Source organism: Phocoena sinus, chromosome 15 (genome assembly GCF_008692025.1).
Source record: "Phocoena sinus isolate mPhoSin1 chromosome 15, mPhoSin1.pri, whole genome shotgun sequence".
Lineage (NCBI taxonomy): Eukaryota > Metazoa > Chordata > Mammalia > Artiodactyla > Phocoenidae > Phocoena > Phocoena sinus.
Window position 1 is genome coordinate 18,532,748 of NC_045777.1, and position 21,614 is coordinate 18,554,361.

General features: G+C 42.0%; 1 protein-coding gene across 1 annotated transcript in view; it reads left to right on the forward strand.

Moving 5' to 3' along the window:
• The window catches only part of CHD6 (chromodomain helicase DNA binding protein 6), a 213,826-nt gene that overhangs the window by 45,581 nt on the left and 146,631 nt on the right, over nt 1–21,614 (forward strand). Inside the window, 1 exon segment of the mRNA XM_032605037.1 lies at nt 20,533–20,589. Coding sequence (XP_032460928.1) covers nt 20,557–20,589 — 33 coding nt within the window. The 5' untranslated portion in view covers nt 20,533–20,556.

Here is a 21,614-nt window from a genome sequence, read left to right on the forward strand (position 1 = left end):
GTCACTTGAATTCTTATAGGTCATTTTTTCTCACTGCTGTAGTCACATATTTTTCCTGTTATTCTACCTGGACGGCTGTTGTATAAATATCAGTAGTAATATTTAACCTTATATAGTACTTCCTATGTGCCAGACACTGTACTTTGTTATTTGCATGTACTAGTTTATTTAATCCTCACATGATTATCATCCCTGTTTTACATATGAGGAAACTGAGTCAGGGAGATTAAGTGATTTGCCTAGGTCACGCAGCTAATAAATGGCAAGAGCTAGAATTTTGGACGCAGACAGTTCGGTTGCAGGGTTTATGTCCTTAGCAGAAGGACAGAGTGGATTATGTAGTGTCTTCGTTACTAGAAAAATAGCTCAGGTGCACTGTCCTACTATCCCTGGAGGATAATCTATATTTGTATATAAATCTGCATATATACGTGTTTTGTTTGCTTGTGTCTGTATATATAGAGAGACACATATATACACATAACATGTCCACTTGGAAGGGCAAGTATGTAGGGTTTTCCCTTTAGGAAGGTCCTTCTTACTCAGAAACCTTCTGTGAATCTCTTAACTGGACCTTAGTTGGAGGTGGCGGAAACAGCCCTCAGACTGGTATTATCATCTGGGGTAGAATCAGGCAGTCAGAATAGATGGTAAGTTCACAAGAGAAACTTGGCAGACAGCCTGAGGTCACAGTCTGTTCAGAGAGCAAGTAGCTTGAACTTTAAAGCAAAAAGGGTCCAATGGCCAGAGTAGTATCCTGTGTGAATCAGCCACCTGGATCTTAGCTACACAATTTCGGGTTGTTTTTGGAGCAGAAAGCCATATAGCTCATATCCAATACCATAAAAACAATTTTTCAAATTCTGCAAATCATAATAAATAGCAGCCATAGGTCTCAGTTATAGAACCAAGAGTCAGGAGGTACTATAGACTATTTGTCCCAAGTATTTCTCTGCTCTTTGCTAAGTAATTTTTTTTAAATTGGAGTACTGTGTCTCATATTTCAACAAATTGTGAAATAATTTTCTTCCCCTCTTTTGCGTCCCCCATTCTGTTTTTACTTGAGCAAGTAAATTCATTATTTCTACCAAGTGTCAGTTCAAATGAATAATCTGAGCGGTCATGTTCTTTCACCAACAGTCACTGCCTTTCTCTATGCTTTTATATTCGAATGGTGCTTGTTTTGTATTAGTCTGGTAAGAAGTTAATCTGTGTGGATAAGAAAATGATTAGATCCTCAAGGATCTGAACACTGTTGTAACAATCTGATGTTTTAAGCAGTTGGGTATCACTGATAGGGATGAGTTAATACAAAACTATGAGGAAGCCTCCTCAGGTCAGGAGCTGAATGAGCTGGATTTATCTAGTGTCTTTTAGTCTGTGTGTGAAGCTTCCAGCAGTTGTGTACCAGTGGTAAACTTGAACGGGAAAGGCCTCAAGGGATTGATTCTCTAGGTGTAAGAGCGAGGGTGGATTTAAAAACAACATGTTTCTTAATTTTATTTATTCTATTTACAGACTCATATATTGACACTTTTATGTAATTTTGGTAATCATCATTCCATGGTTAACTTTTCCCAAATTTATAGAATTTTTTAAAGTACTTAACACATTTTGTTAAAGATGTTCATGCCTTCTAACAGAAGCAGATTTCCTAAATCATCCTCTTGACTTCCATGCATTCTTTCCTTTTTAGTAAGTTTCTTTCCTTTTTAGTAAGTTTCTCTTGGAGAAAAAAAAAGAATTTATTATTACCCTTCTATATTTAAAAAAAAACCTAGCTTTCTTATTCACCTGGAGAATGGAGAACTTGGTAAAAAGGGGAATATGTTAGTGTTTTTGCAGGATTCGTTTCCCATAGTTTTTTTTCTCTTGGTGTGTGGTTATTATATATACTGGGTCACAGAATTAGACAATTTTAGGGCATAGGATCCTTAGGAAAGGGTTTTTAAAATCTGAGGTCAAATACCCTCATTTTAGAGTTGAAGAAACAGAGTTGATTCTTTTTTTTTTTTTTTTTTTTTTTTGCGGTACGCGGGCCTCTCACTGTTGTGACTTCTCCCGTTGCGGCTCCGAACGCGCAGGCTCAACGGCCATGGCTCACGGGCCCAGCCGCTCCGCGGCATGTGGGATCTTCCCAACCCGGGGCACAAACCCGTGTCCCCTGCATCGGCAGGCGGACTCTCAACCACTGCGCCACCAGGGAAGCCCCCAGAGTCGATTCTTTAGCTTCATTGGTGACTGTCCTGTATATCTGCTCTTGTTGGTTGCTTAGTGAGGTGGCCAGCTCCTCAGAGATATGATAAACCATAAAACCAGAGGAAGAAGTTGAATTTGGTGTAATAGAAATTCAAGATGAATATTGTGTTGGGCACATACTAACACAATTCTGGCTAGAATTGAGTTAATAAAGACAAGCTACATGTGAGTTACCCTCATGTGGCTGATTGAGTCAGTTCTAGCATGGTGCCAGACTCTACAGTGGGAGGTTGGCCTCATGTCTGGCCTGTGTAAGTGGGCCTTGGCATCAGTCCTTTGAGTAGGTGGTCACAGCCGGAGCAGTAGAGTAGGTCTAGCTCGGTATGCATGATGTGAACAGCAGCAGCTACATCCTTGAGGAAAACTTGAGGTTGTTTCCTACAAAGTTGGTGATGTTTGTACAGATATATATATTTTACTGACCTTATAAACTCTTTCTTGGTTCTCATAGTTTTGAAGTTGTTTCTTAAGGGCTTACAAGAAGAACAGTCACATCATATATAAATAATAATTTTGTATCTCTTTTTCTAGTTTATACATCTCATAATTTTCCCATGTATTCTCTAGAATGTCCAGAGCAATGCTTGATGGATGGTGTCCTTGTCTTTTTCCAGACTTCTTAATAGGAGTGCCTGTAGCATTTCACCCTGAGATTTGATTTGGTTTTGGATGGATATTTATGAGTCGATACTACTTTAGCTAGATAAAGTGTCTTAGTTCAGCTTTTGATTTTGCAGATTAAGGAGGAAACAACATAGAAAGTTCAGGAGATGTAAAGCAATTATACTCCAATAAAGATGTAAAAAAGAAAAAAGAACAGGAGAGAGCTGGAAATATGTGAGGTATTAAATACATGGGGATATTTATCCTAGAGAAGAAAAAACTATGGGATAATTTCATTATCCTCAAGTATGGGTAGGACCTTTGCTGGCAAATTAAAGCTTCCAGGTGATCTTTGAATATGAGAAAACAGTCTAATGCTTTGGGGATGCTACTGGGACAGAGCACCACTAGATGTCCCTACATACTCTCACTGGGCAAAAGCACTGCACCCTTGAACCTGAAAGACAAGCTTCCTTCCTCCTGTGATGCCCCTCCATCGCCCTCTACTGACCACAAGCTTAACATCACGCTTTCTGTAAAGGGAAAAGGCTTAAGAGTCCAGAGCATTATCACAGAGCAGGTACTGAAGGGTGAATTTGGAGTTGAGAGGCAATAAATTGATAACTGGCACTGAAGCCAGATACAAGAGTATGTACTCTATAATTCCACTTTTATAAGGTACGGAAACAAGCAAAACTAATCTGTACTGTTTGAAGTCAGGCTGGTGGTTACCCTTGGAGAAAAGTAGTAGTGACCAAAAAGGAGCATGGATGGGGCTTTTGTATTGCTAAGAGTGTCCTATTTCTGGATGTGGATGCTGGTTACACAGGTGTTCAGTATGTGAAGAGCTATACTTATTTTAATGCATATTATACTTCAATAAAAGTAAAAGTGTGGTATGGTCTGATTCCAAAAGTATAAACTTAAAAACAAGATCCAGATCCAGGCTAGAACAGGGAAAATACAAAATAATCCAGGGTATCTCAACTTTATTTTTTAAAATTATTTATTTTATTTTTGGCTGCGTTGGGTCTTAGCTGTGGCATGCAAGATCTTTCGTTGCAGCATGCAGGATCTCTCGTTGCGGCACATGGGCTCCAGAGCACGCGGGCTCTGTAGTTGCGGCACACAGGCTCTCTAATTGTGGCGCACGGGCTCAGTAGTTGCGGCACGTGGGCTTAGTTGCCCCGCGGCATGTGGGATCTTAGTTATCTGGCCAGGGATCGTACCCACGTCCCCTGCATTGGAAGGTGATTCTTAACCAGTGGACCACCAGGGAAGTCCCTCAACCTTATTTTTATTTTTTAAAACCTGTTTGAGGGCTGTTCAACTTAATGTCAAAAAACAGGTATCTGATTCATTCAGCAAAAATATTAGGGCTTCCCTGGTGGCGCAGTGGTTAGGAATCCGCCTGCCAATGCAGGTGACACAGGTTCGAGCCCTTTTCCGGGAAGATCCCACATGCCACGGAGCAGCTAAGCCCGTGCGCCACAACTACTGAGCCTGCACTCTAGAACCTGTGAGCCACAACTACTGAGCCCACGCGCCGCAATGAAGAGTAGCCCCCATTCACCACAACTAGAGAAAGCCCACGCGCAGCAACGTAGACCCCCACGCAGCCAAAAATAAAAAAATAAATTAAAAAAAAATATATATATTATTTGCCAGACTACCTTTTTTTTTTTTTTCCATTTGGGATCAAATAATTAATGCTGAGGTCTTCTATAGAGCAACATACACTTCTTATGTTGTTGACGTTCTTCTTACCAAGTATTCAAACAGGAACTTCTAAGTTTTTCTTTTTATGGCTTTTCAGATACCTCTTTGTTCTTAGTTTAAATAAAATGTCACTACTCTCCTCTGTAAGCATTATCTTTGCTTTTATCTTTGTCACCATATACCCTTCTTCTTGAAGCAGTTAAATCACCAGATCCCCTTTTACCTGGCTAAGAAATTTGGGGGCCCACAGTGGTAACTCTCATGTAAGCGTTAATGGGAATGAGAACCATAGATGTTTGATTCAGGAATTTGTGGTGATAGGAGAGTCTCAATTTGTGGCTTTTAAAAGCTGCAAGCAGAAGCAGGTCAGTACTGTGGTTTGTTCAGGAGTAGATAACTCTGGGTGCAGAATCGTAGAATTCACCAAGTTAGGAGTTGAACTTGGATCCACAAGATGGATATGGAATCTGGATAGGAGTCAAATTTCCAGAAAGCGAAGGTTGCTAAGAAACTCTGACATTACACTGTGGATAGAATTTAGGGTGAATTTGAGTCAGCTGTGTAAAGCCCAATCGTTGCTAAATCAAATTAAAGTGAACAACAGTAATAGACTTGGAATTACCTACTTTTGTGTACAGAGCTTGGTATCTTCACATATATAGGCTATGGTTGTTTTTGTGCTTTGAATCGCTGGTGGCACTCTTATATCTAGAGAGGCTTTGTCCAGGCTGAGAGTTACTACAAACATATAACACAGCAGGCTGAAAACCTGGAGTGATTCCCTTGCAAAAATTGTTTCCTTATATTTTTTAGCCCTTAAGTCATTTGAGGGTAGAGGGAGGAAAATAGTGAGTGGTGAAACTAGCCAGTGAGCCTTTATTTATAAATTCAATGCACGTACTCACCAAGCAAATATATGGGTATTGACTATATCTTAGGCGCTGTCCTAGGCATCAGGGACTGATGCAGTCCCTTGGCCCTCTGGGGAGTTACTGTTTTGTATTCCTCTGTGTGAGGGCTGCTTTTATTCTACTTGTCTGTGACGTGCAGCTTTGTCACCAACTCCTTTAGGATTCTCTTGAGGCTTCAAGAACTGTTACTTGGGTTTCATATCCAGGCTAATGAGAGAGTTTCCTGACTTTTATTTATTTCATTTTATTACTAACCTGAGCTTGTACTAGGCTACCAATAAAGAGCTTCATTAGCAAATTTAGTATCTTAAGGAAAAGGTGCCTGTGATGGAAGGTGTGAATCTCATTCTGCACGTGTACTCCAGAGTGGCAGGTTGGAAATTTGCTGTCCTCCACAACTGCTCATCTGTATCTAGAACAATTTTAAATCACATCACTACATCTGGTTCTCAGTGCTTGTGCTGATGATGGAAGGGAGCATTGGAACAGGAAATATAAATATAGTGTAATATGAGTGGGAGATTATGGGTATTAAGAAGTTAAATTTAGGGACTTCTCTGGTGGCACAGTGGTTAAGAAGCCGCCTGCCAATGCAGGGGACATGGGTTCGATCCCTGGTCCGGGAAGATCCTACATGCTGCAGAGCAACTAAGCCTGTGGGCCACAACTACTGAGCCTGTGGGCCACAACTACTGAAGCCCACGTGCCTAGAGCCCATTCTCTGCAGCAAGAGAAGCCACCGCAATGAGAAGCCTGCGTACTGCAACGAAGAGTAGCCCCCGCTCGCCGAAGTTGAATTTATATTTCAAAATGATTGTCTTTTGATCTGGGAATTGGTACTATTTACCAAGTAAACTAACTGGCCCTTCTCTGTGGTTCTCTTGCTCATTCTGGACGTGAATTCTGTCATCTCCCAGACCAGTCCTCCTTAAATAGTACCACATACCAATCTGAAAATGTGCTGAGTTTTACTTCTAGTTAAGTGATTATTTAGGTGTTAGAAGTCAGTAGTTTTAACAATACGTTGTTTGCTAATACATTAATTTAAAATAGGTGACTACATCTATACATCTATACCAATATTTAGGCAGATTAGATGGACCACACATAACATACATGGTATTAGCAGACTTTAGTCAGCTGGCTTAAATTTGCCTTAGGCGGCCTCTTGAGTATTCTTCTTATTGCCTGCAGTTTCTGCTCTTAGCATAGCACAAGCAGATTTGGAGAACCAGGGCATTTTGTTGGCAGGAGATTCTGGTTGCCAGCCACCCGCCTCACCATTCAGCCAGTGCTTGTCTGTGCATGCTTTCGCAGGGGAGCTTTTTCCCTAGTCCGTCACATCATGCAGAGTTTTGTTTTACATACCCACCCACAGCCTGGTTCTGTGTTTATCACAGTGCTCTCTTCCTTTTAGATTTCAGGGAAGGGGGGAGTTGAGGGTGGGAGAGGATGAAGAGCTACTTAATCTTTTAAAAATCCAGAGCTTAAAAAAAATCCTTCTCAGATTCTGTTAAAGAAAAATTCATAGATGCTAAGGAAAGAGCAGGAGGTGCCAGAGTTGTACAGCTTTTAGGAGACAAACGACCGTGGAATCCATCAGGGTGCAGCATCCTCCTGGGTTTGTGGCAGGTGATTTAACGTAAGATGTGGAAGTTCAGTTTCAGGATTGCACCTTAAAACTGGAATAGTAGGGAATTTGTGTCAGGTTCAGAATCCGTTATTTGTCTCATTTTTGAACAATAGGAAAAAAACCACTTTGGAAAAATCCTGGGTTTTTATTTTACTCTTAACACAGCAGAATTGTAGAAGTAGGGGAAAAGCCCGTCTTTGTAGTACTAGGAATTCCACAAATTTATTTGATAAGATGTTTTCAGACTGTATATTGGTTTGCACTTGGGCTGGCTCTCCTGTATCCTGTAGAATAAAGAGTACTGCGCCCGAATGACCATAAATATGTGATTTTTCTTCTATTATTTACCCCAAAGTAAAAACTCTGCTGTGTTGTCTGTGTTATGATTTTGTTAATGTGTTTACTTCGTTTCCTGCTGTCTTGGCTAGCCATCAGATAGAGTTTTTTCCTTACTGTAAATTGCTCCAAAACAATTGTATCAATTCAGGATTCAAATGGCAGGCTTTATGAAAGTAGATAAAGAACTTAAACTGAATTACTTGGCAGTTATATCCCTAAAGATTTTTATCTGTGTTTATCGTATGAATTATTTGTATGAAATATTTTTTTTCACTTGTATGTAATATTATCTGAAGGGTCCATCCTTCTTGTCTAAAATGTGCTTAAAAGGTCTTCTTGAATGATAGTTTTATCAGACTTTTAATTGCTTCCTCTTCACCCCAAGGATGGATCGAAACCATCCTCTGCTACGGCCTGCTTTTTTTCTTTCCTCCCTCCCTCCCTCGCACCTTCCCTTCCTCCCTTCCCCTAGACTGTAGTAATTTGTCTGTACAATATCTTTCTAATCTCTGCCCAGTCTCCACGTGCCCCAAACAGAACATCTCCAGCCCTGACCTCTCCCGCCGTTTTCATTTGCCTACAAGACAGCTTGATATAGTGCTCAGAGGGCTGAATTGGAACCCAGGAAATCTGATTCTTGTACTTTTTTTTTTTTTTTTTTGCGGTACGTGGGCCTCTCACTGTTGTGGCCTCTCCCATTGCGGAGCACAGGCTCTGGACGCACAGGCTCAGCGGCCATGGCGCACAGGCCCAGCTGCTCCGCGGCATGCGGGATGTTCCCGGAACGGGGCACGAACCCGTGTCCCCTGCATCGGCAGGCGGACTGTCAACCACTGCGCCACCAGGGAAGCCCTGATTCTTGTACTTTTTGCGTAACTGTGAGTCTTTGGGCAATCAGACTGCTCTGATCCTGTTTCATCATTCTTAAGATAAAAGGATTGCATTTCCGGAGCTTTTAAGTTCCCCACCCCTTCACTTTGCTTCAGCCTTTACTGTTCCTTCAAACTTAGCCTGTCCAAAGTAGAACTCATCCATCTCCTCTCCCAAAAGATAGTTTTTGTCCCTATTCTGTAAATGAGAAACTAAGACCCAGAGATATTGAATAAATTGTACAAATCATACTACCCTTATGTTCAGAACCTAGATATCTTCACTCAAGCCTACAGGTATTACTCTTCCTCTACAAAAAGCATTAAAGTGTAACGATTCAAAAAGATGTTGCAATACTGGAGAGGTCTCTTGAGACTGAATGTGAGTGTCATTTGTAAAACCCTCTGTCTTCCTACATAAGGTTATAGCTTGGATTTTCAGGGCTCTGAACTTTGAGTGGGCTTGGCTGTCAGAAGATTGGTTTCTTCAGTCCTGTGTTCACAGATGGGATCATTCCTGATCTGGGTCAGTTGACATTATGGTGTAGGGTCTAATGACAGAAAAAAAGTGCAGTCAGGTTTTACTCTACAATGTGTTATTTGATAAGCTCTGATAATGCCTGGCCATTTGCTTCTACTACTGTTAATAGTGATTCTTATCGAGCAAGTTGATTTTCATCACCAGGTTAGGAGTTGAAATGATTTTCTCTGATTGAAGAGATGAACTGGGGTTTGGAGTTGATTTTTTTCCTTTGGTATTATGCAGATGTGTCTCATTCATCATTAAGATCAAAGTGTTTGGCTGTGTGATCCCAAAGGTCCCATTCAGTCTGACTCTGTGAGTGCAGCACTATTGAAATGTTGCTAGTCGATTCTAGAGAGCTTCCTTAGTTTACACCTTTACACCATCTAGGTAAAACAGATTATTGTGAGGAGTTATGGCAGTGCTAGACATTGGTTGAAGTCAGTAGCAATGAGTTTAAAGTCCTGTTATTTTGCAGTTGACCAATAGGAAGCCTCTTAAAATGGACATTTCTAATACTCTTAATCCAGTAACAAGAGTTTTCTAGAAGGTTATTGCTCTTACTGCTAATTATGCCTTCTCTCATAGACAGGGATTAAAGTCACTACTCTTGATTTGCTTTTTGGCTTGCATTACCCATGTACAGGGTAACAAAGCTTTTAGTGTAACACTTCGAATGTTTAAAACACTTTTCTTTTGAGGAGGGAAGCATCTTAAGTTAATGTTTGAGACGGTAATTGTACTTTCAAGCTGGCAAAACAAAGCACTGCATCAGTTTGGAAGTCGCGATGGTACTGGTGTCTTCTCCCTAGTTATGTCGGCAGGTATTTCGAATTAGGCACCTACATTTTTGGAGAGAAGGGTTTTTAGACTAAACCTGGTATATATACCAGTATGATCCTTCTCTTTTGACCCACCATTGATAAATCCATGTGTAATATTAATATATTTATTCATTCACAAAATACTGTCCTACGAATTAGATATATAGTAGTATTCAAAATAGATGTCCTTGTCCTCATGGCCCTCTTTTCATCTTGAGAGATGTGAATGCTTTTGACTTGTAGTCATGAAATTAAGGTGGTGTGTTGTCTCTAGCCTGTTGCAGAGAGCATCATAGCTCACCCTATACAGATTAGCTCTAGCCTAAATTATACACAAAAGATAACTTTTCAGAGAAATAGATCTCATCTAAAAATTCTCTACATTCCAAAAAAACTTTCAGGCATGAAAAATTTCATGTATCTGAACCAAAATCCTCATTTTTTGTTGCTGTGCCACCTTTGATAGAAATATAAAACTCATTCAGAGCCTTGGAAACATAGAAAAATCCTTAAAATTGTTACAGAGGTGTTTTCTCATGCCAGTTGGACTGTTTTGGTTGAGTAGAAGTGTTTCTACTAGATCACAGCATCGTCTTTGAAAGGAAAGCGCCACCGCGTGTCGTTTGAACGCCCGTCTATTGTTGGTTACTTGGCACAACCTTAGGAAATGACAAGAGTAAAACATCAGAGTCCCAAAAAAAGAATTATTGAATGGTGAACATGTTGGCCGTACAAAAAAAAAAAAAAAGAAGAAGGGTTGGAAGATAAGGTTGAGGAAACCTCCCAGAAAGCAGAACACAAGATTTAAAAACATTTTTTAATGTGAAAATTAGAAGTACAGCCCTGAAGGTCTGTCTTTCATATACAATAATAGGAGTTCCACTACAAGAAAACAATTAGGGAGGAAATTATGAGGAAACAATACAAGAGGATTTCTCAGAAACACCTCAGAGACAGGTGTTTCTAGTTTGTGAAAGAATTCACCAGGTGCCCAAACTCATGGATTAAAACAGCCCCACAGTACATCATTGTGAAAAGATGTTCTCTGGGGCTAAAGCTTTCTATGGAGGAAGAGAGGTTACAGATAAGGGATTAGGGATCACCGTGGTTCAGATTCCTTAACGCGGTGGAAGGAACAGGACAGTGGGGAAATGCTCTCAAAATTCTGAGGCGATATCCGTCTCCAACCTGTGATTTGCTACCCACCAAGCCATCAAGGTGGACTATAAACATAGTGAGGCATGAAGGTCTCAGAAACCTACCTCTCGTTCATATATTTCCTAGTCAGAGAAGAAAGAAACTGGGGAGTTCACTCGAGAGGGACAAAGGGAATGAATCCCCCAGGAGGATGGTGATGAGAAGTCCTAGGAAATGTGCCTTTGAAACAGATTGAAGAGAGTTGTAACACTCCAGATATAATGATCCAAGGGGGAAAAAATGAACTTAGATTGAGAGGAATTTTAATTTCAAGGCTTCGGAGAAGCATTTTTAGATAAGTTAGTGATTCATAGAAAACAAAGCAAATTTCTAAATTTTTAAATTTAAAGGTACTTACTATCTTTAGGGAAAAAATTACACAAAAAAGAAAATTTTAGCATAGTATATAGCTCATGTCTTAGCTGTGAATTGAATATTGATTTAATAACAATGGTAATAATAACTATACTGGGAAGGTATGCTTCATCTTCCATAGCAGGGGGCTACCTGTTTTGTAGTTTCTTTGGAACACAGACCAACCCATATGTTAGCATACTGTCTGTGGCTGTTTTCATACTACAGTGGCAAAATTGATTAGTTGCAACAGAGACCATGTGGCCTGCAAAGCCTAAAATATTTATTTCCTGACCTTTTATAAAAACATTTGCCAACTCCTATTTTATAGGGAGAAGCTGATAGAATAATGTTTAAAATTGGAAAAAGGATATTAGCACTATTAGCGTGTTTTTTAGAAATTTTATTTATTTATTTATTTTGAAGTATAGTTGATGGACATATTTTGTTAGTTTCAGGAGTATGCTTCAAAATCAGGGAGTGTGATACCTTCAGCTTTCTTCTTCTTTCTCAAGATAGCTTTGGATATTTGTGGTCTTCTGTGGTCCCATACAAATTTTAGGATTATTTGTTCTAGTTCTGTGAAAAATGCCATTGGTTTTGATAGGGATTGCATTGAATCTGCAGATTGCTTTGGGTAGTATGGTCATTTTAACAGTATGTTTCTTCCGACCTGTGAGCACAGTATATCTTTCCATTTATTTGTGTTGTTTTCAGTTTGTTTCATCAGTGTGTTATAGCCTCAGAGTACAGGTCTTTCAGCTTCTTTGTTCAATTTATTCCTAGGTATTTTACTTTTTTTTTTTTTTTTTTTTTTTGCGGTATGCGGGCCTCTCACTGTTGTGGCCTCTCCCGTTGCGGAGCACAGGCTCCGGACGCGCAGGCTCAGCGGCCATGGCGCAGGCTCAGCGGCCATGGCTCACGGGCCCAGATGCTCCGCAGCATGTGGGATCCTCCCGGACCGGGGCACAAACCCGTGTCCCCTGCATTGGCAGGCGGACTCTCAACCACTGCACCACCAGGGAAACCCTATTTTACTCTTTTTGATGCGATTGTGTTTTCTTAATAATGATCTGATAGATCATTATTAGTGGATAGGAATGCTGTAGATTTCTATTATTAATTTTATATCCTGCAACTTCACTGAATTCATTTACTAGTTCTAATGGTTTTTTGTTGGAATCTGCAGGGTTTTCTATATGTAGTATCATGTCATCTGCAAATAGTGATAGTTTTACTTTCCAGTTTGTTTTTTAAAAGTTCCTACTGAAGATTCAGGCAAGGCTCACGTTGGGCCAGCTTGGGTCATATGTTCTTTTTTTTTTTTTTTTTTTTTTTAATAAATTTATTTATTTTTGGCTGAGTTGGGTCTTTGTTGCTGTGCTCTGGCTTTCTCTAGTTGTAGCCAGTGAGGACTATTGTTTGTTGTGGTGCGTGGGCTTCTCATTGCTGTGGCTTCTGTTGCGGAGCACGGGCTCTAGGCGCGCGGGCTTCAGTAGTTGTGGCGTGTGGGCTCAGTAGTTGTGGCTCGCGGGCTCTAGAGCACAGGCTCAGTAGTTGTGGCTCATGGGCTTAGTTGCTGCGCGGCATGTGGGATCTTCCCGGACCAGGGCTCGAACCAATGTGTCCCCTGCATTGGCAGGTGTACTCTTAACCACTTTGCCATCAGGGAAGCTCCTTTCCAATTTGGATGCCTTTTATTTCTTTTTCTAGTCTGATTGCTATGGCTAGGACTTCCAATACTATACTGAATAAAAGTGGCGAGAGTGGACATCCTTGTCTTGTTCCTGATCTAAGAAGAAATGCTTTTAGCTTTTCACTGTTGAGTATGATATTAGCTGTGGGTTTGTCATATATGACCTCTATTATGTTGAGGTATGTTCCTTCTGTGCTCACTTTGTTGAGAGTTTTTATCATGAGTGGATGTTGAATCTTGTCAAAAGCTTTCTTTGTATCTATTGAGATTATCCTATGATTTTTATCCTTCATTTTGTTAATGTGGTATATCACTGTTTTTTAGAAATATTTTGGAAAGTAGTAGAAAGAATAACTACAGATCTGCCTCTGGGAAGAGTGAGTCAGGAATGGCGGGGAGTAGAGTCAGGGGAATATTTTTTGCTTTAAGCTTTATATTATTGAATTCTTAAGCTAAGTACATTTTTACTTTGAAAAGGTATGAATGATGAATGCTGAGAAATAGGACTAAAAGAACAGAATAAACAGGAAAGGAAAAAAGATAGAGGCCACCAATTATGATGAAGAAAGTAGGAGCTCAAAGCCTTTTCTGTAAACATAGCTTTCCCATTTATTCACTCACTCATTCCACAGATAGTCATTTATGAGTCCAAATGTCAGGCACTGAGCCTGATGCTGCAGGACAGAGTCCCTTCCCCAGAGGGTGCTTAGGCCCTTAGCCGATGGCATGCACAGACAGGGAAAAGATGCCATGGTGATATAGCTGCTGTGGCTTGGTGCTTCTCACGAGTTGCTGTCAGGGTTTAGGTAAGTCGGGTAAGACATCCCGGAGAACGTGACACCAGAGTTGAGTTTCGAAGGATAAGAGACAGGAGTGGAAGGACAGTGGAAGGATTTCCCTGGTGAGGCATAGCTTGAACCTCAAGTATTCAGTACAGTTGGGTGAATGGTGGAAGGTAACGTCAGAGCAGCAGACTCGGAATAGAGGCCAGATCGCTTACGCAGGGCTCTGTGCCATGAGGAATTTGTTTTCCTTTTTGAAGACACTGCAGAGATATGATCTGATTTTGTTTATACTTTAGGAAAACATACTCTTGGTCCAATGAGGGTAATGGCATGAGAGTAGAAGGTACTTAGAGTAGAGACACTTAGGAGGCTAGAGCTGGTTAAAAAAAAAAAATCCCCCTGCCAAAAAATTGGTAATAAACTAAAGAGGTAGACTGGGGAGGAACCAAAGGATTCAGGAATCAGGAAGGAGTTAAGGGAAAGGGAAGTAGTTAAGGATGACTGAACTCTGGGCTGGGTGGCAGGTCGTGGGACTCTAGCCTCTAGTGGGGGACATAGGAGCAGGTGTGTGTGTGTAAAGGCAGCACTGAGTTGTGGGTTTTTTTTGTGGCATCTGTGGAATACCTAATTGGAACTGGCCAGGATGTGGATGGACATGCCTACCTGGAGGTCAGAAGGAGGACTTGGATTTGGAAATGTGCAGTGGTCCTGGTGTAGAGTTGAAGTCTGGGAGTTGAGTGGAGAACTCAGGGAGCCCTTGTGGTATTAAGCGTGTTTAGCCCTGGGGGCACTGACATTTAAGGGTTAGGCCTTATAATAGGAGGAGCCTATGGAGGAAGCTGAGCTTTGGAGGCTTGCAGTCAGAGGCAGGGCAGGAGAGAATGGCTTCCGAGAAACCAGTGAGACGAGAATTTTAAAAGGAGGAAATGGTCCATAGTTTAAAGTACTGCAAGGAAGTCAGGCTAAAGCCTTGGATTTGGCAGCTAGGGAGTCATTGCTAAGAGCAGCTTTAGGGAAGTAATATGGGAGGAAGTGAAAATGCAGGTGTGGGATTTGTTGGTATAGTTACTGTTCTGAGATAGAGTTGAGCCTGTTTCTTTGTTGAGAGAAGAGCTGTAGAAAGAGAGAGGCTTAGTGACGATTTAAGGAAGTGATTCTTCATGGAACAGATGTTTATGGAGCACCTGTTATGAGCCCAGTGCTGGTCCAGACTCAGGAAGTACAGCACGAACAAAACAAAGCTTACACTCGTGTGTGTGCATCTCACAGGTAATAAATTTATCGTCAGCTAGACATGATATAATGTCAGGTAGCAACAAGTGCCAGGATTCTTCAGCTAAATTGGGCTGAGAAGATAAGAGAGTGCGGGCGGGGGTGGGGGGAGTAGCGTGGCTGGGGAAGACTTCAGGGGTTGGGTGACGGCTGAGGGGCAGCCTAAACGAAACGAGGAGAGACTGACTACAAAGTGATCCAGAGGCTGGGGTGGCTGAGAAGTGGGAGAGGGCGGACCCCCAGTACTGATGGAAGGGTAGCTGTCCTCAGGAGAGGGGGCCACCTTCTCTCCTCTGACCCTGGCAGGAAGCCCACAGGACAGGCGACACTAGAGGCTGCCAAACAGCTCACGTGCACCGTGCGACAGACACTGGATTCTGAGCCCTTTACATTCTCCTGATGCTCTCTGAGGTGTGGGTGTTGTCACCCTTTTTTATAGGTGAGGAAACAAAGTCTGGAAGAGGTTTTACCAGCTCTGGCTCATCGTTCTTAGAGCCGGGATCTCCTCTGCTTTTTGGCACTTCAGACCCTCGCTGTTACCCTCCCATGGGCTGCTTCTGGCCTAGCAAAGGACGGAGATAAATCTGTCCAGTTTGTGCAGGTTGGGTGGGGAGGTGGGAAGTGAGAAGTTGAGGGATACCCTGTCCATCGGACCCTCTGTGGTCCAGGATGTCTGTCCCGAGTCTCGGTAAGAGGTGGCCCCTAGGACCTCCTCGCTGCCTTCTTGATTCGCTTTTCTCAGGTGGGTTGTTATTCCCCATGTCCTGTGCCTGCTCCCTTCTCACATCCCCACACCCCCCCGCCAGCACTGTGGGATTGCCTCATTTGTGCCTGCTGCCGTAAGGGGGGCATGAATCGATGATAAAAGTACATGGTCATTGTGGAAAATTGGAGGTAGATCTGATTTTTGAAGTAGCTTCCCACTTACTCTGTGTCCCAAAGTGCCTGATAGCGTGGAAGGGATTTGGTGGCCTGTTAACAGCGAAGGTCCCCATCCCTCCTGCCGTCAGCTGTGTCTTCTGCTGTCCCTGTGGATATAAGGACCATGGCAGGGTCTGCTGTGTGTGCACTTGTCCATGTTTCCGTAAACACACACTCTTGTAATGAAATAGACCCCAGGTGGCAGAATTCTCCAGATAGAGTAAATTTAAATAATTTCCGTAAATGAATGGTAAAATGGTGTGTACCTGATGTTTTATTATTTTTTAAGTGTCCATAACACAGCACTGAGGAACTTGGAAATGGCGCAGGCACTGGGGCAGAATTTTTGAACTGGAAAGAGAAAAAGTAATAAATTTCAAAATATTATTATTGAAACCTGGCACCCATTTTTCTTAATTGAAGCAGCGTGAGGTAGGTGAGTGTAAGAAGGAATGGGAATTTTTATATTGTTTGCTTTTTATATTATTAGCAGCTAACCTTCTTGTGAAGGTAATTAAATGCTACTTTCATACATAAGCATTGAAAGTCAGTGAGGAGTCCTCCCAGTTTTCATGTAATTCAGAAGTTACACACTTTTCTTTTTTTTACGTACACTTTTTCCTCTTAACAAATTTCCTGGTTTGTCCACACAGTTAGGAGTTTCAGAATATATTTGTATTATGCTTCTAATTAAGTTGTGAGACTCTGAAATTACTGTTTTAATTTTTACTTTATCGAGCCCAAAAGATCTGTCTAATCACAACTTTTGGGTGACGGCAGCACAGCAGCAGAGGCTCCATGTCCAGTGGTGTGCACAAGTACCTGCTTTAGGGTATATCTGGTCCTCCATTCCTGCTACATAACATTTAGCTTCACGAAAAGACTAGGTGGTTTTGTATTTTTTAAACATGTGTCATCAAAGAGGTAAAAAAAAAAAAAAGTAGAGGTAACTGAAGAGAGAGTGCATTGTAAACTACTAGGTGCTATTTGGAGAAATAAAAGTCAACAGAATGGATATTGAACACCTATTGATTTTTTTAAAAATATTTTATTTATTTGGTTGCGCTGGGTCTTTGTTGCGGCAGGTGGGCCCCTTAGTTGTGGCTTGCCTGCTCCTTAGTTACACACGTGCATTCATTAGTTGTGGCTGGCAGGCTCATTAGTTGCGGCTCTCAGGCTCCTTAGTTTGCAGCATGCATGTGGCATCTAGTTCCCTGACCAGGGATTGAACCCAGGCCTCCTGCATTGGGAGCTCAGAGTCTTAACCACTGCGCCACCAGGGAAGTCCCTATTGATGTTGTTTGTATCTGTTATCTTGTGGAGTGGCTGTGAGCTGGTGTGTAGCTGTCCATCCAGGTGCTAGAGATGGTTTCACAGTAACAATGTGAGGTTGGCCAAAGGCTGCTTCCAGTGAACTAGAGCAGTTATTCTTACAGCATCATCACTGGGATGCACTTGGATTTCACACACACTGTCTCTCTCAGAGAATGGGGTGGGGGTTATCTGTGCAGCGTGAATATCCCTGAGGGTGCAGGTGGCAGTATCTTGCATGTGAACAGATGGTGGGGGGCGGTAAGATTTGGTTTAGAATCTTTCACCCAGCTCTTTTCCTCCAACCCTTCTCTCTGCTGAGTAACCACATTCAAGCCACACTTGCGTCAGCCTCTTCCCAGTCTTTCCAGCTTGTGCTCATCTGCCGTCTCTGATCTTCCCAGGCCCTGTGATGACACGGGCCCAGGGAATGGTGGGCCCGTGTGACCTCCATGGCCCTCTGCAGTGCCGGAGCTCTGCTGTGACAGGCATTTTCACGTTGTGCCCTACCTCACTGCTGAGCTTCCTCTCAGCTTTATTTCCTGCTGGCTTATTTCCTTGGGATGGATCCCTGAAAGCGGAACTGGCAGATCAATGGACTGTGGCAGTTCATAGATCTAGTGGCACGTTGCCTGAGTGCTTTCAGAAAGCCTGAAACAATGAAAGGTGCCATCAGCAAGGATCAGTGGGTCCACAGTTTTCCCCACGTTCCTGGCGGTGTTGGGGCCCTGTTTTATTTGCATGCTAGTTTGTGGTACTTGATCAGAAATTGTGTTTTTTGATGTCTCTATTGCATTATACTTGATTTTTTTATAAATTAAAAAGTAATTTTTATTGGCACTGGACTTTTTCTGTATTTTGTAAATGACTGATTTCATTTTGTCGGGTAGAATTTTATTTGAGTATATGTGTCTGGTTATTTATAATATCCCTTTTTATTCGCCAGAATTTATTTTCCAAACTTCTTTCTTCATTTCAGAATTTGTGGCAGTTTGTGATAGTTGAGAGTGTTGGTTTTCTGGGGTCTGATAATTTGAAATTGAGAGATAAAGAAGATAAACTTGTACTGACATAGTTTACCTAGTGCCGACTCCACTGTAATGGAGTTTAGGTGGTAAAATTCTTTGAACTGCCCTGATTCAGAGCCCTCCCCTTGCCATTTCTCAGGAATCTCTGGTTTTCTTGAGGTAATTGCTCGATCACATGCTAGTCCTCACACTGATCCTTAGAAGCACTGTTTGCTGACTTCCCCTTTTCTTGATTTGGCCAGTTCTTCTCTGTCCTCCTCTCCTTCCCCCTTGGTCTAGGCCCTGCCTGCGCCCACTTTGCAGCTTGTTACCTCCTTGGATGCTATGCTCTTTGCAAGCAGCAATATCCTGGTAGCATTTTATGGTCCTTTTAATAGAAAATGCTTCCGACTCTTGGAGGAAAAAAAACCCTAAAGTTACCAGACTTTAAACTGGTAAACTGTAATTGTGGCCCCAGGGATGATTGAACTCTTTCATTTTTCTCAGTTGCATCATACACACCATGAGCCCACTTAGAAGGTGGGACTGTCTCACTTTAAAGTTCTCCTTGATGCTTGCACATCACATTCATTTGGATATGAGAAATAATTATAACATAAGGATGATTGTGTGCCTCTGGGATGTTTTCCTAGCTCTCTGGGATGTCCAGGAAGTCAAAGTAAACAATAAATATGAGGTGGTGTCTACATCCAGACTAGAACCAGAAGCCGGGATACTATGATCCTTCCATGGTTTGTCTGTGGGGAAGGTGAGAGTGAGTGATTCAGGCAGCCCCAAATTCTGGGTTTCCTAAAATAGCATTCTTTCTGTTCCCTGGGATGCCCTTAGTGCACTTCCGTGACCTCTCAAGCCACTTGCTGGGCTCTTGTTGCTATGGTGCTGAAAAGTCATTTATGAGAAAAAGTTCAGGTGTCATCATGGGCATTACGGTTGGAGTGGGGATGGGGCTTAAGTCCTGGCTACAGTAACATCATTTAAAAAGATCATATGAGGGCTTCCCTGGTAGTGCAGTGGTTGAGAATCCGCCTGCCAGTGCAGGGGACACGGGTTCGAGCCCTGGTCCGGGAAGATCCCACATGCTGCTGAGCAACTAAGCCCGTGCACCACAACTACTGAGCATGCATTCTGGAGCCCACGAGCCACAACTACTGAGCCTGCATGCCTAGAGCCCGTTCTCCGCGACAAGAGAAGCCACTGCAATGAGAAGCATGCGCACCTCAACATAGAGTATCCCCCCGCTTGCTGCCACTAAAGAAAGCCCATGCGCAGCAACGAAGACCCAGCACAGCCAAAAATAAAATAAATAAATTTATTTTTTTAAAAAAAGATCATGTGAAATATTGGAATGGAACTTATTTTGTCAGTTTAAAGTGCACATGGTTTAAAACATCAAGTAATGTAAGAGAGCTTATGATGAAATGCAAGGGTGCCCTGTCCTGTCTCACACCAGCTCCTCTCTCCTTCAAGACAACGACTTTTAACTCTTTTAGCTCTATTTTATTGTGTACATTTCTTTTTATTTATTTATTTATTTTTGGCTGCGTTGGGTCTTCATTGCTGCATGCGGGCTTTCTCTAGTTGCTGTGAGCAGGGGCTTCTGTGGGGGCTTCTCACTGCAGTGGCTTCTCTTGTTGCGAAGCACCGGCTCTAGGCATGTGGGCTTCAGTAGTTGTGGCACGTGGGCTCAGCAGTTGTGGCTCGTGGGCTCTAGAGCACGGGCTCAGTAGTTGTGGTGTACGGGCTTAGTTGCTCTGCAGCATGTGGGATCTTCCCCGACCAGGGCTCGAACCTGTGTCCCCTGCATTGCCAGGCAGATTTTTAACCACTGCACCATGAGGGAGGCCCATATTGTGTATATTTCTATTTCTTGATTTCCAATTGTAGATACTACTTACTGATTTTCTTCCAAAAGAAATGAGGTCTTTGCTTAGTTCTACCCCCTCTCCACCCCCCTCAATATAGTCATGTCATTATTTTTGGCTCCTCTTTTAATTTCCTTTGTAATTTAATATGGCAGCATCTTTTATAACTTGTTTTATCTACAAAGACAGTATCTTTTTGACTCCATCTGGAGCAAAAAACTAGGGTTCAGGATGGGAGAAGGTAGGTTTAGGCCTGTATGTAGGCCTCTGGGGGGTGCTGGGCTAGAAGACCACTAATTGTAAGTGTTCTGGAGAAGTAATCCTCTATTCTTTGTTTTCCTCACGTGTCGCAGCTTAATCTTGAGATAATCTAAAATGTTTCATTTTGGATTTTAGCATAATCTTTGCCTTTTTTATGTTTTACAGAAATAAAATAATTGCCTTTAATAGATGATAATGAAAATACAGAAGAAAGAGAAGCAGGTAAGTGGTCACATATCTTCTAAGGGAATGCATCCAGCAAACACTGGTGCTTTTTTACAAGAGGAGATGCTGGCACTTTGGGCTTATCTCTTAGCTGCCTGTTTCCCATTCTCCACGTGGTAACTGAGAGCTCTGTTCTGAATGACTTAATATATAGGTTTTTACTATGCACAGGTCAGCTCTATATAGGAGTAAATGTAATGAAGATTGTAGATCAGATTATTATTCAAAATTAGCTATGCAAAAGAGAAGTAGCTTACCAAGTTTTTATAAAGGGAGAAGTGATCGCTTCTTTATAGTTTACATATTTATTATTTTCGATGTTTGGTTAAACTAAAAGCATTCACTTACAGAATTCTTATTTATCATGATGTGCTGAAGTTTTCTCCTGCAGAAAATAGTGAACTAATTGGAAGTTTGTCCCTGCAGAAAATAGTGAACATTAACCGTTTGGCATTTGGTTTCCTGGAGGGGAGTTGATAAAAACATTTGGCCCTTGTGACACATCCTGCTAAGATCTTTTTCCTTAGTTGGTACTTATGTGTTCCAGGTGATTACATTTTCAGAGGATCCTAGAGACCTAAACCAGTGTGGCTCAGGGAGGTGAGATGAGGGGACCTGCCTCTGTCTCTTAGAAACAGGCTGTCTCTGATGGGCTGGTTTTCCTTTTACAGAATTGAATGACAACCTGGTAACTGGGGAGATCTGAATCCCTGCCCTTCAGCTGGGACCCTATGCAGAGAGGTTGGGTGGGACCAGCCACTTTCCTCTCTGCTTGTAGAGCACTGAGTAGTCGGATACAGGGTGACCTAGGGATATGGTTACAAGGACTACCCTCTGTTCTGTTCCCAGTGGATAGGTGCTTGTGAAACCAAAACAAAACGCCCTGTTTTGAGAAAGAATTGAGTCACCTGCTGCTAATTTTAATAGGAAGAGCAGTGCCTAAACACTATCTACACGCTGATTTCCTCCTGTCCTGGCTCTGTAGAGTCAAAAGTTAGTACACAAACACTGTAGAGAATGCA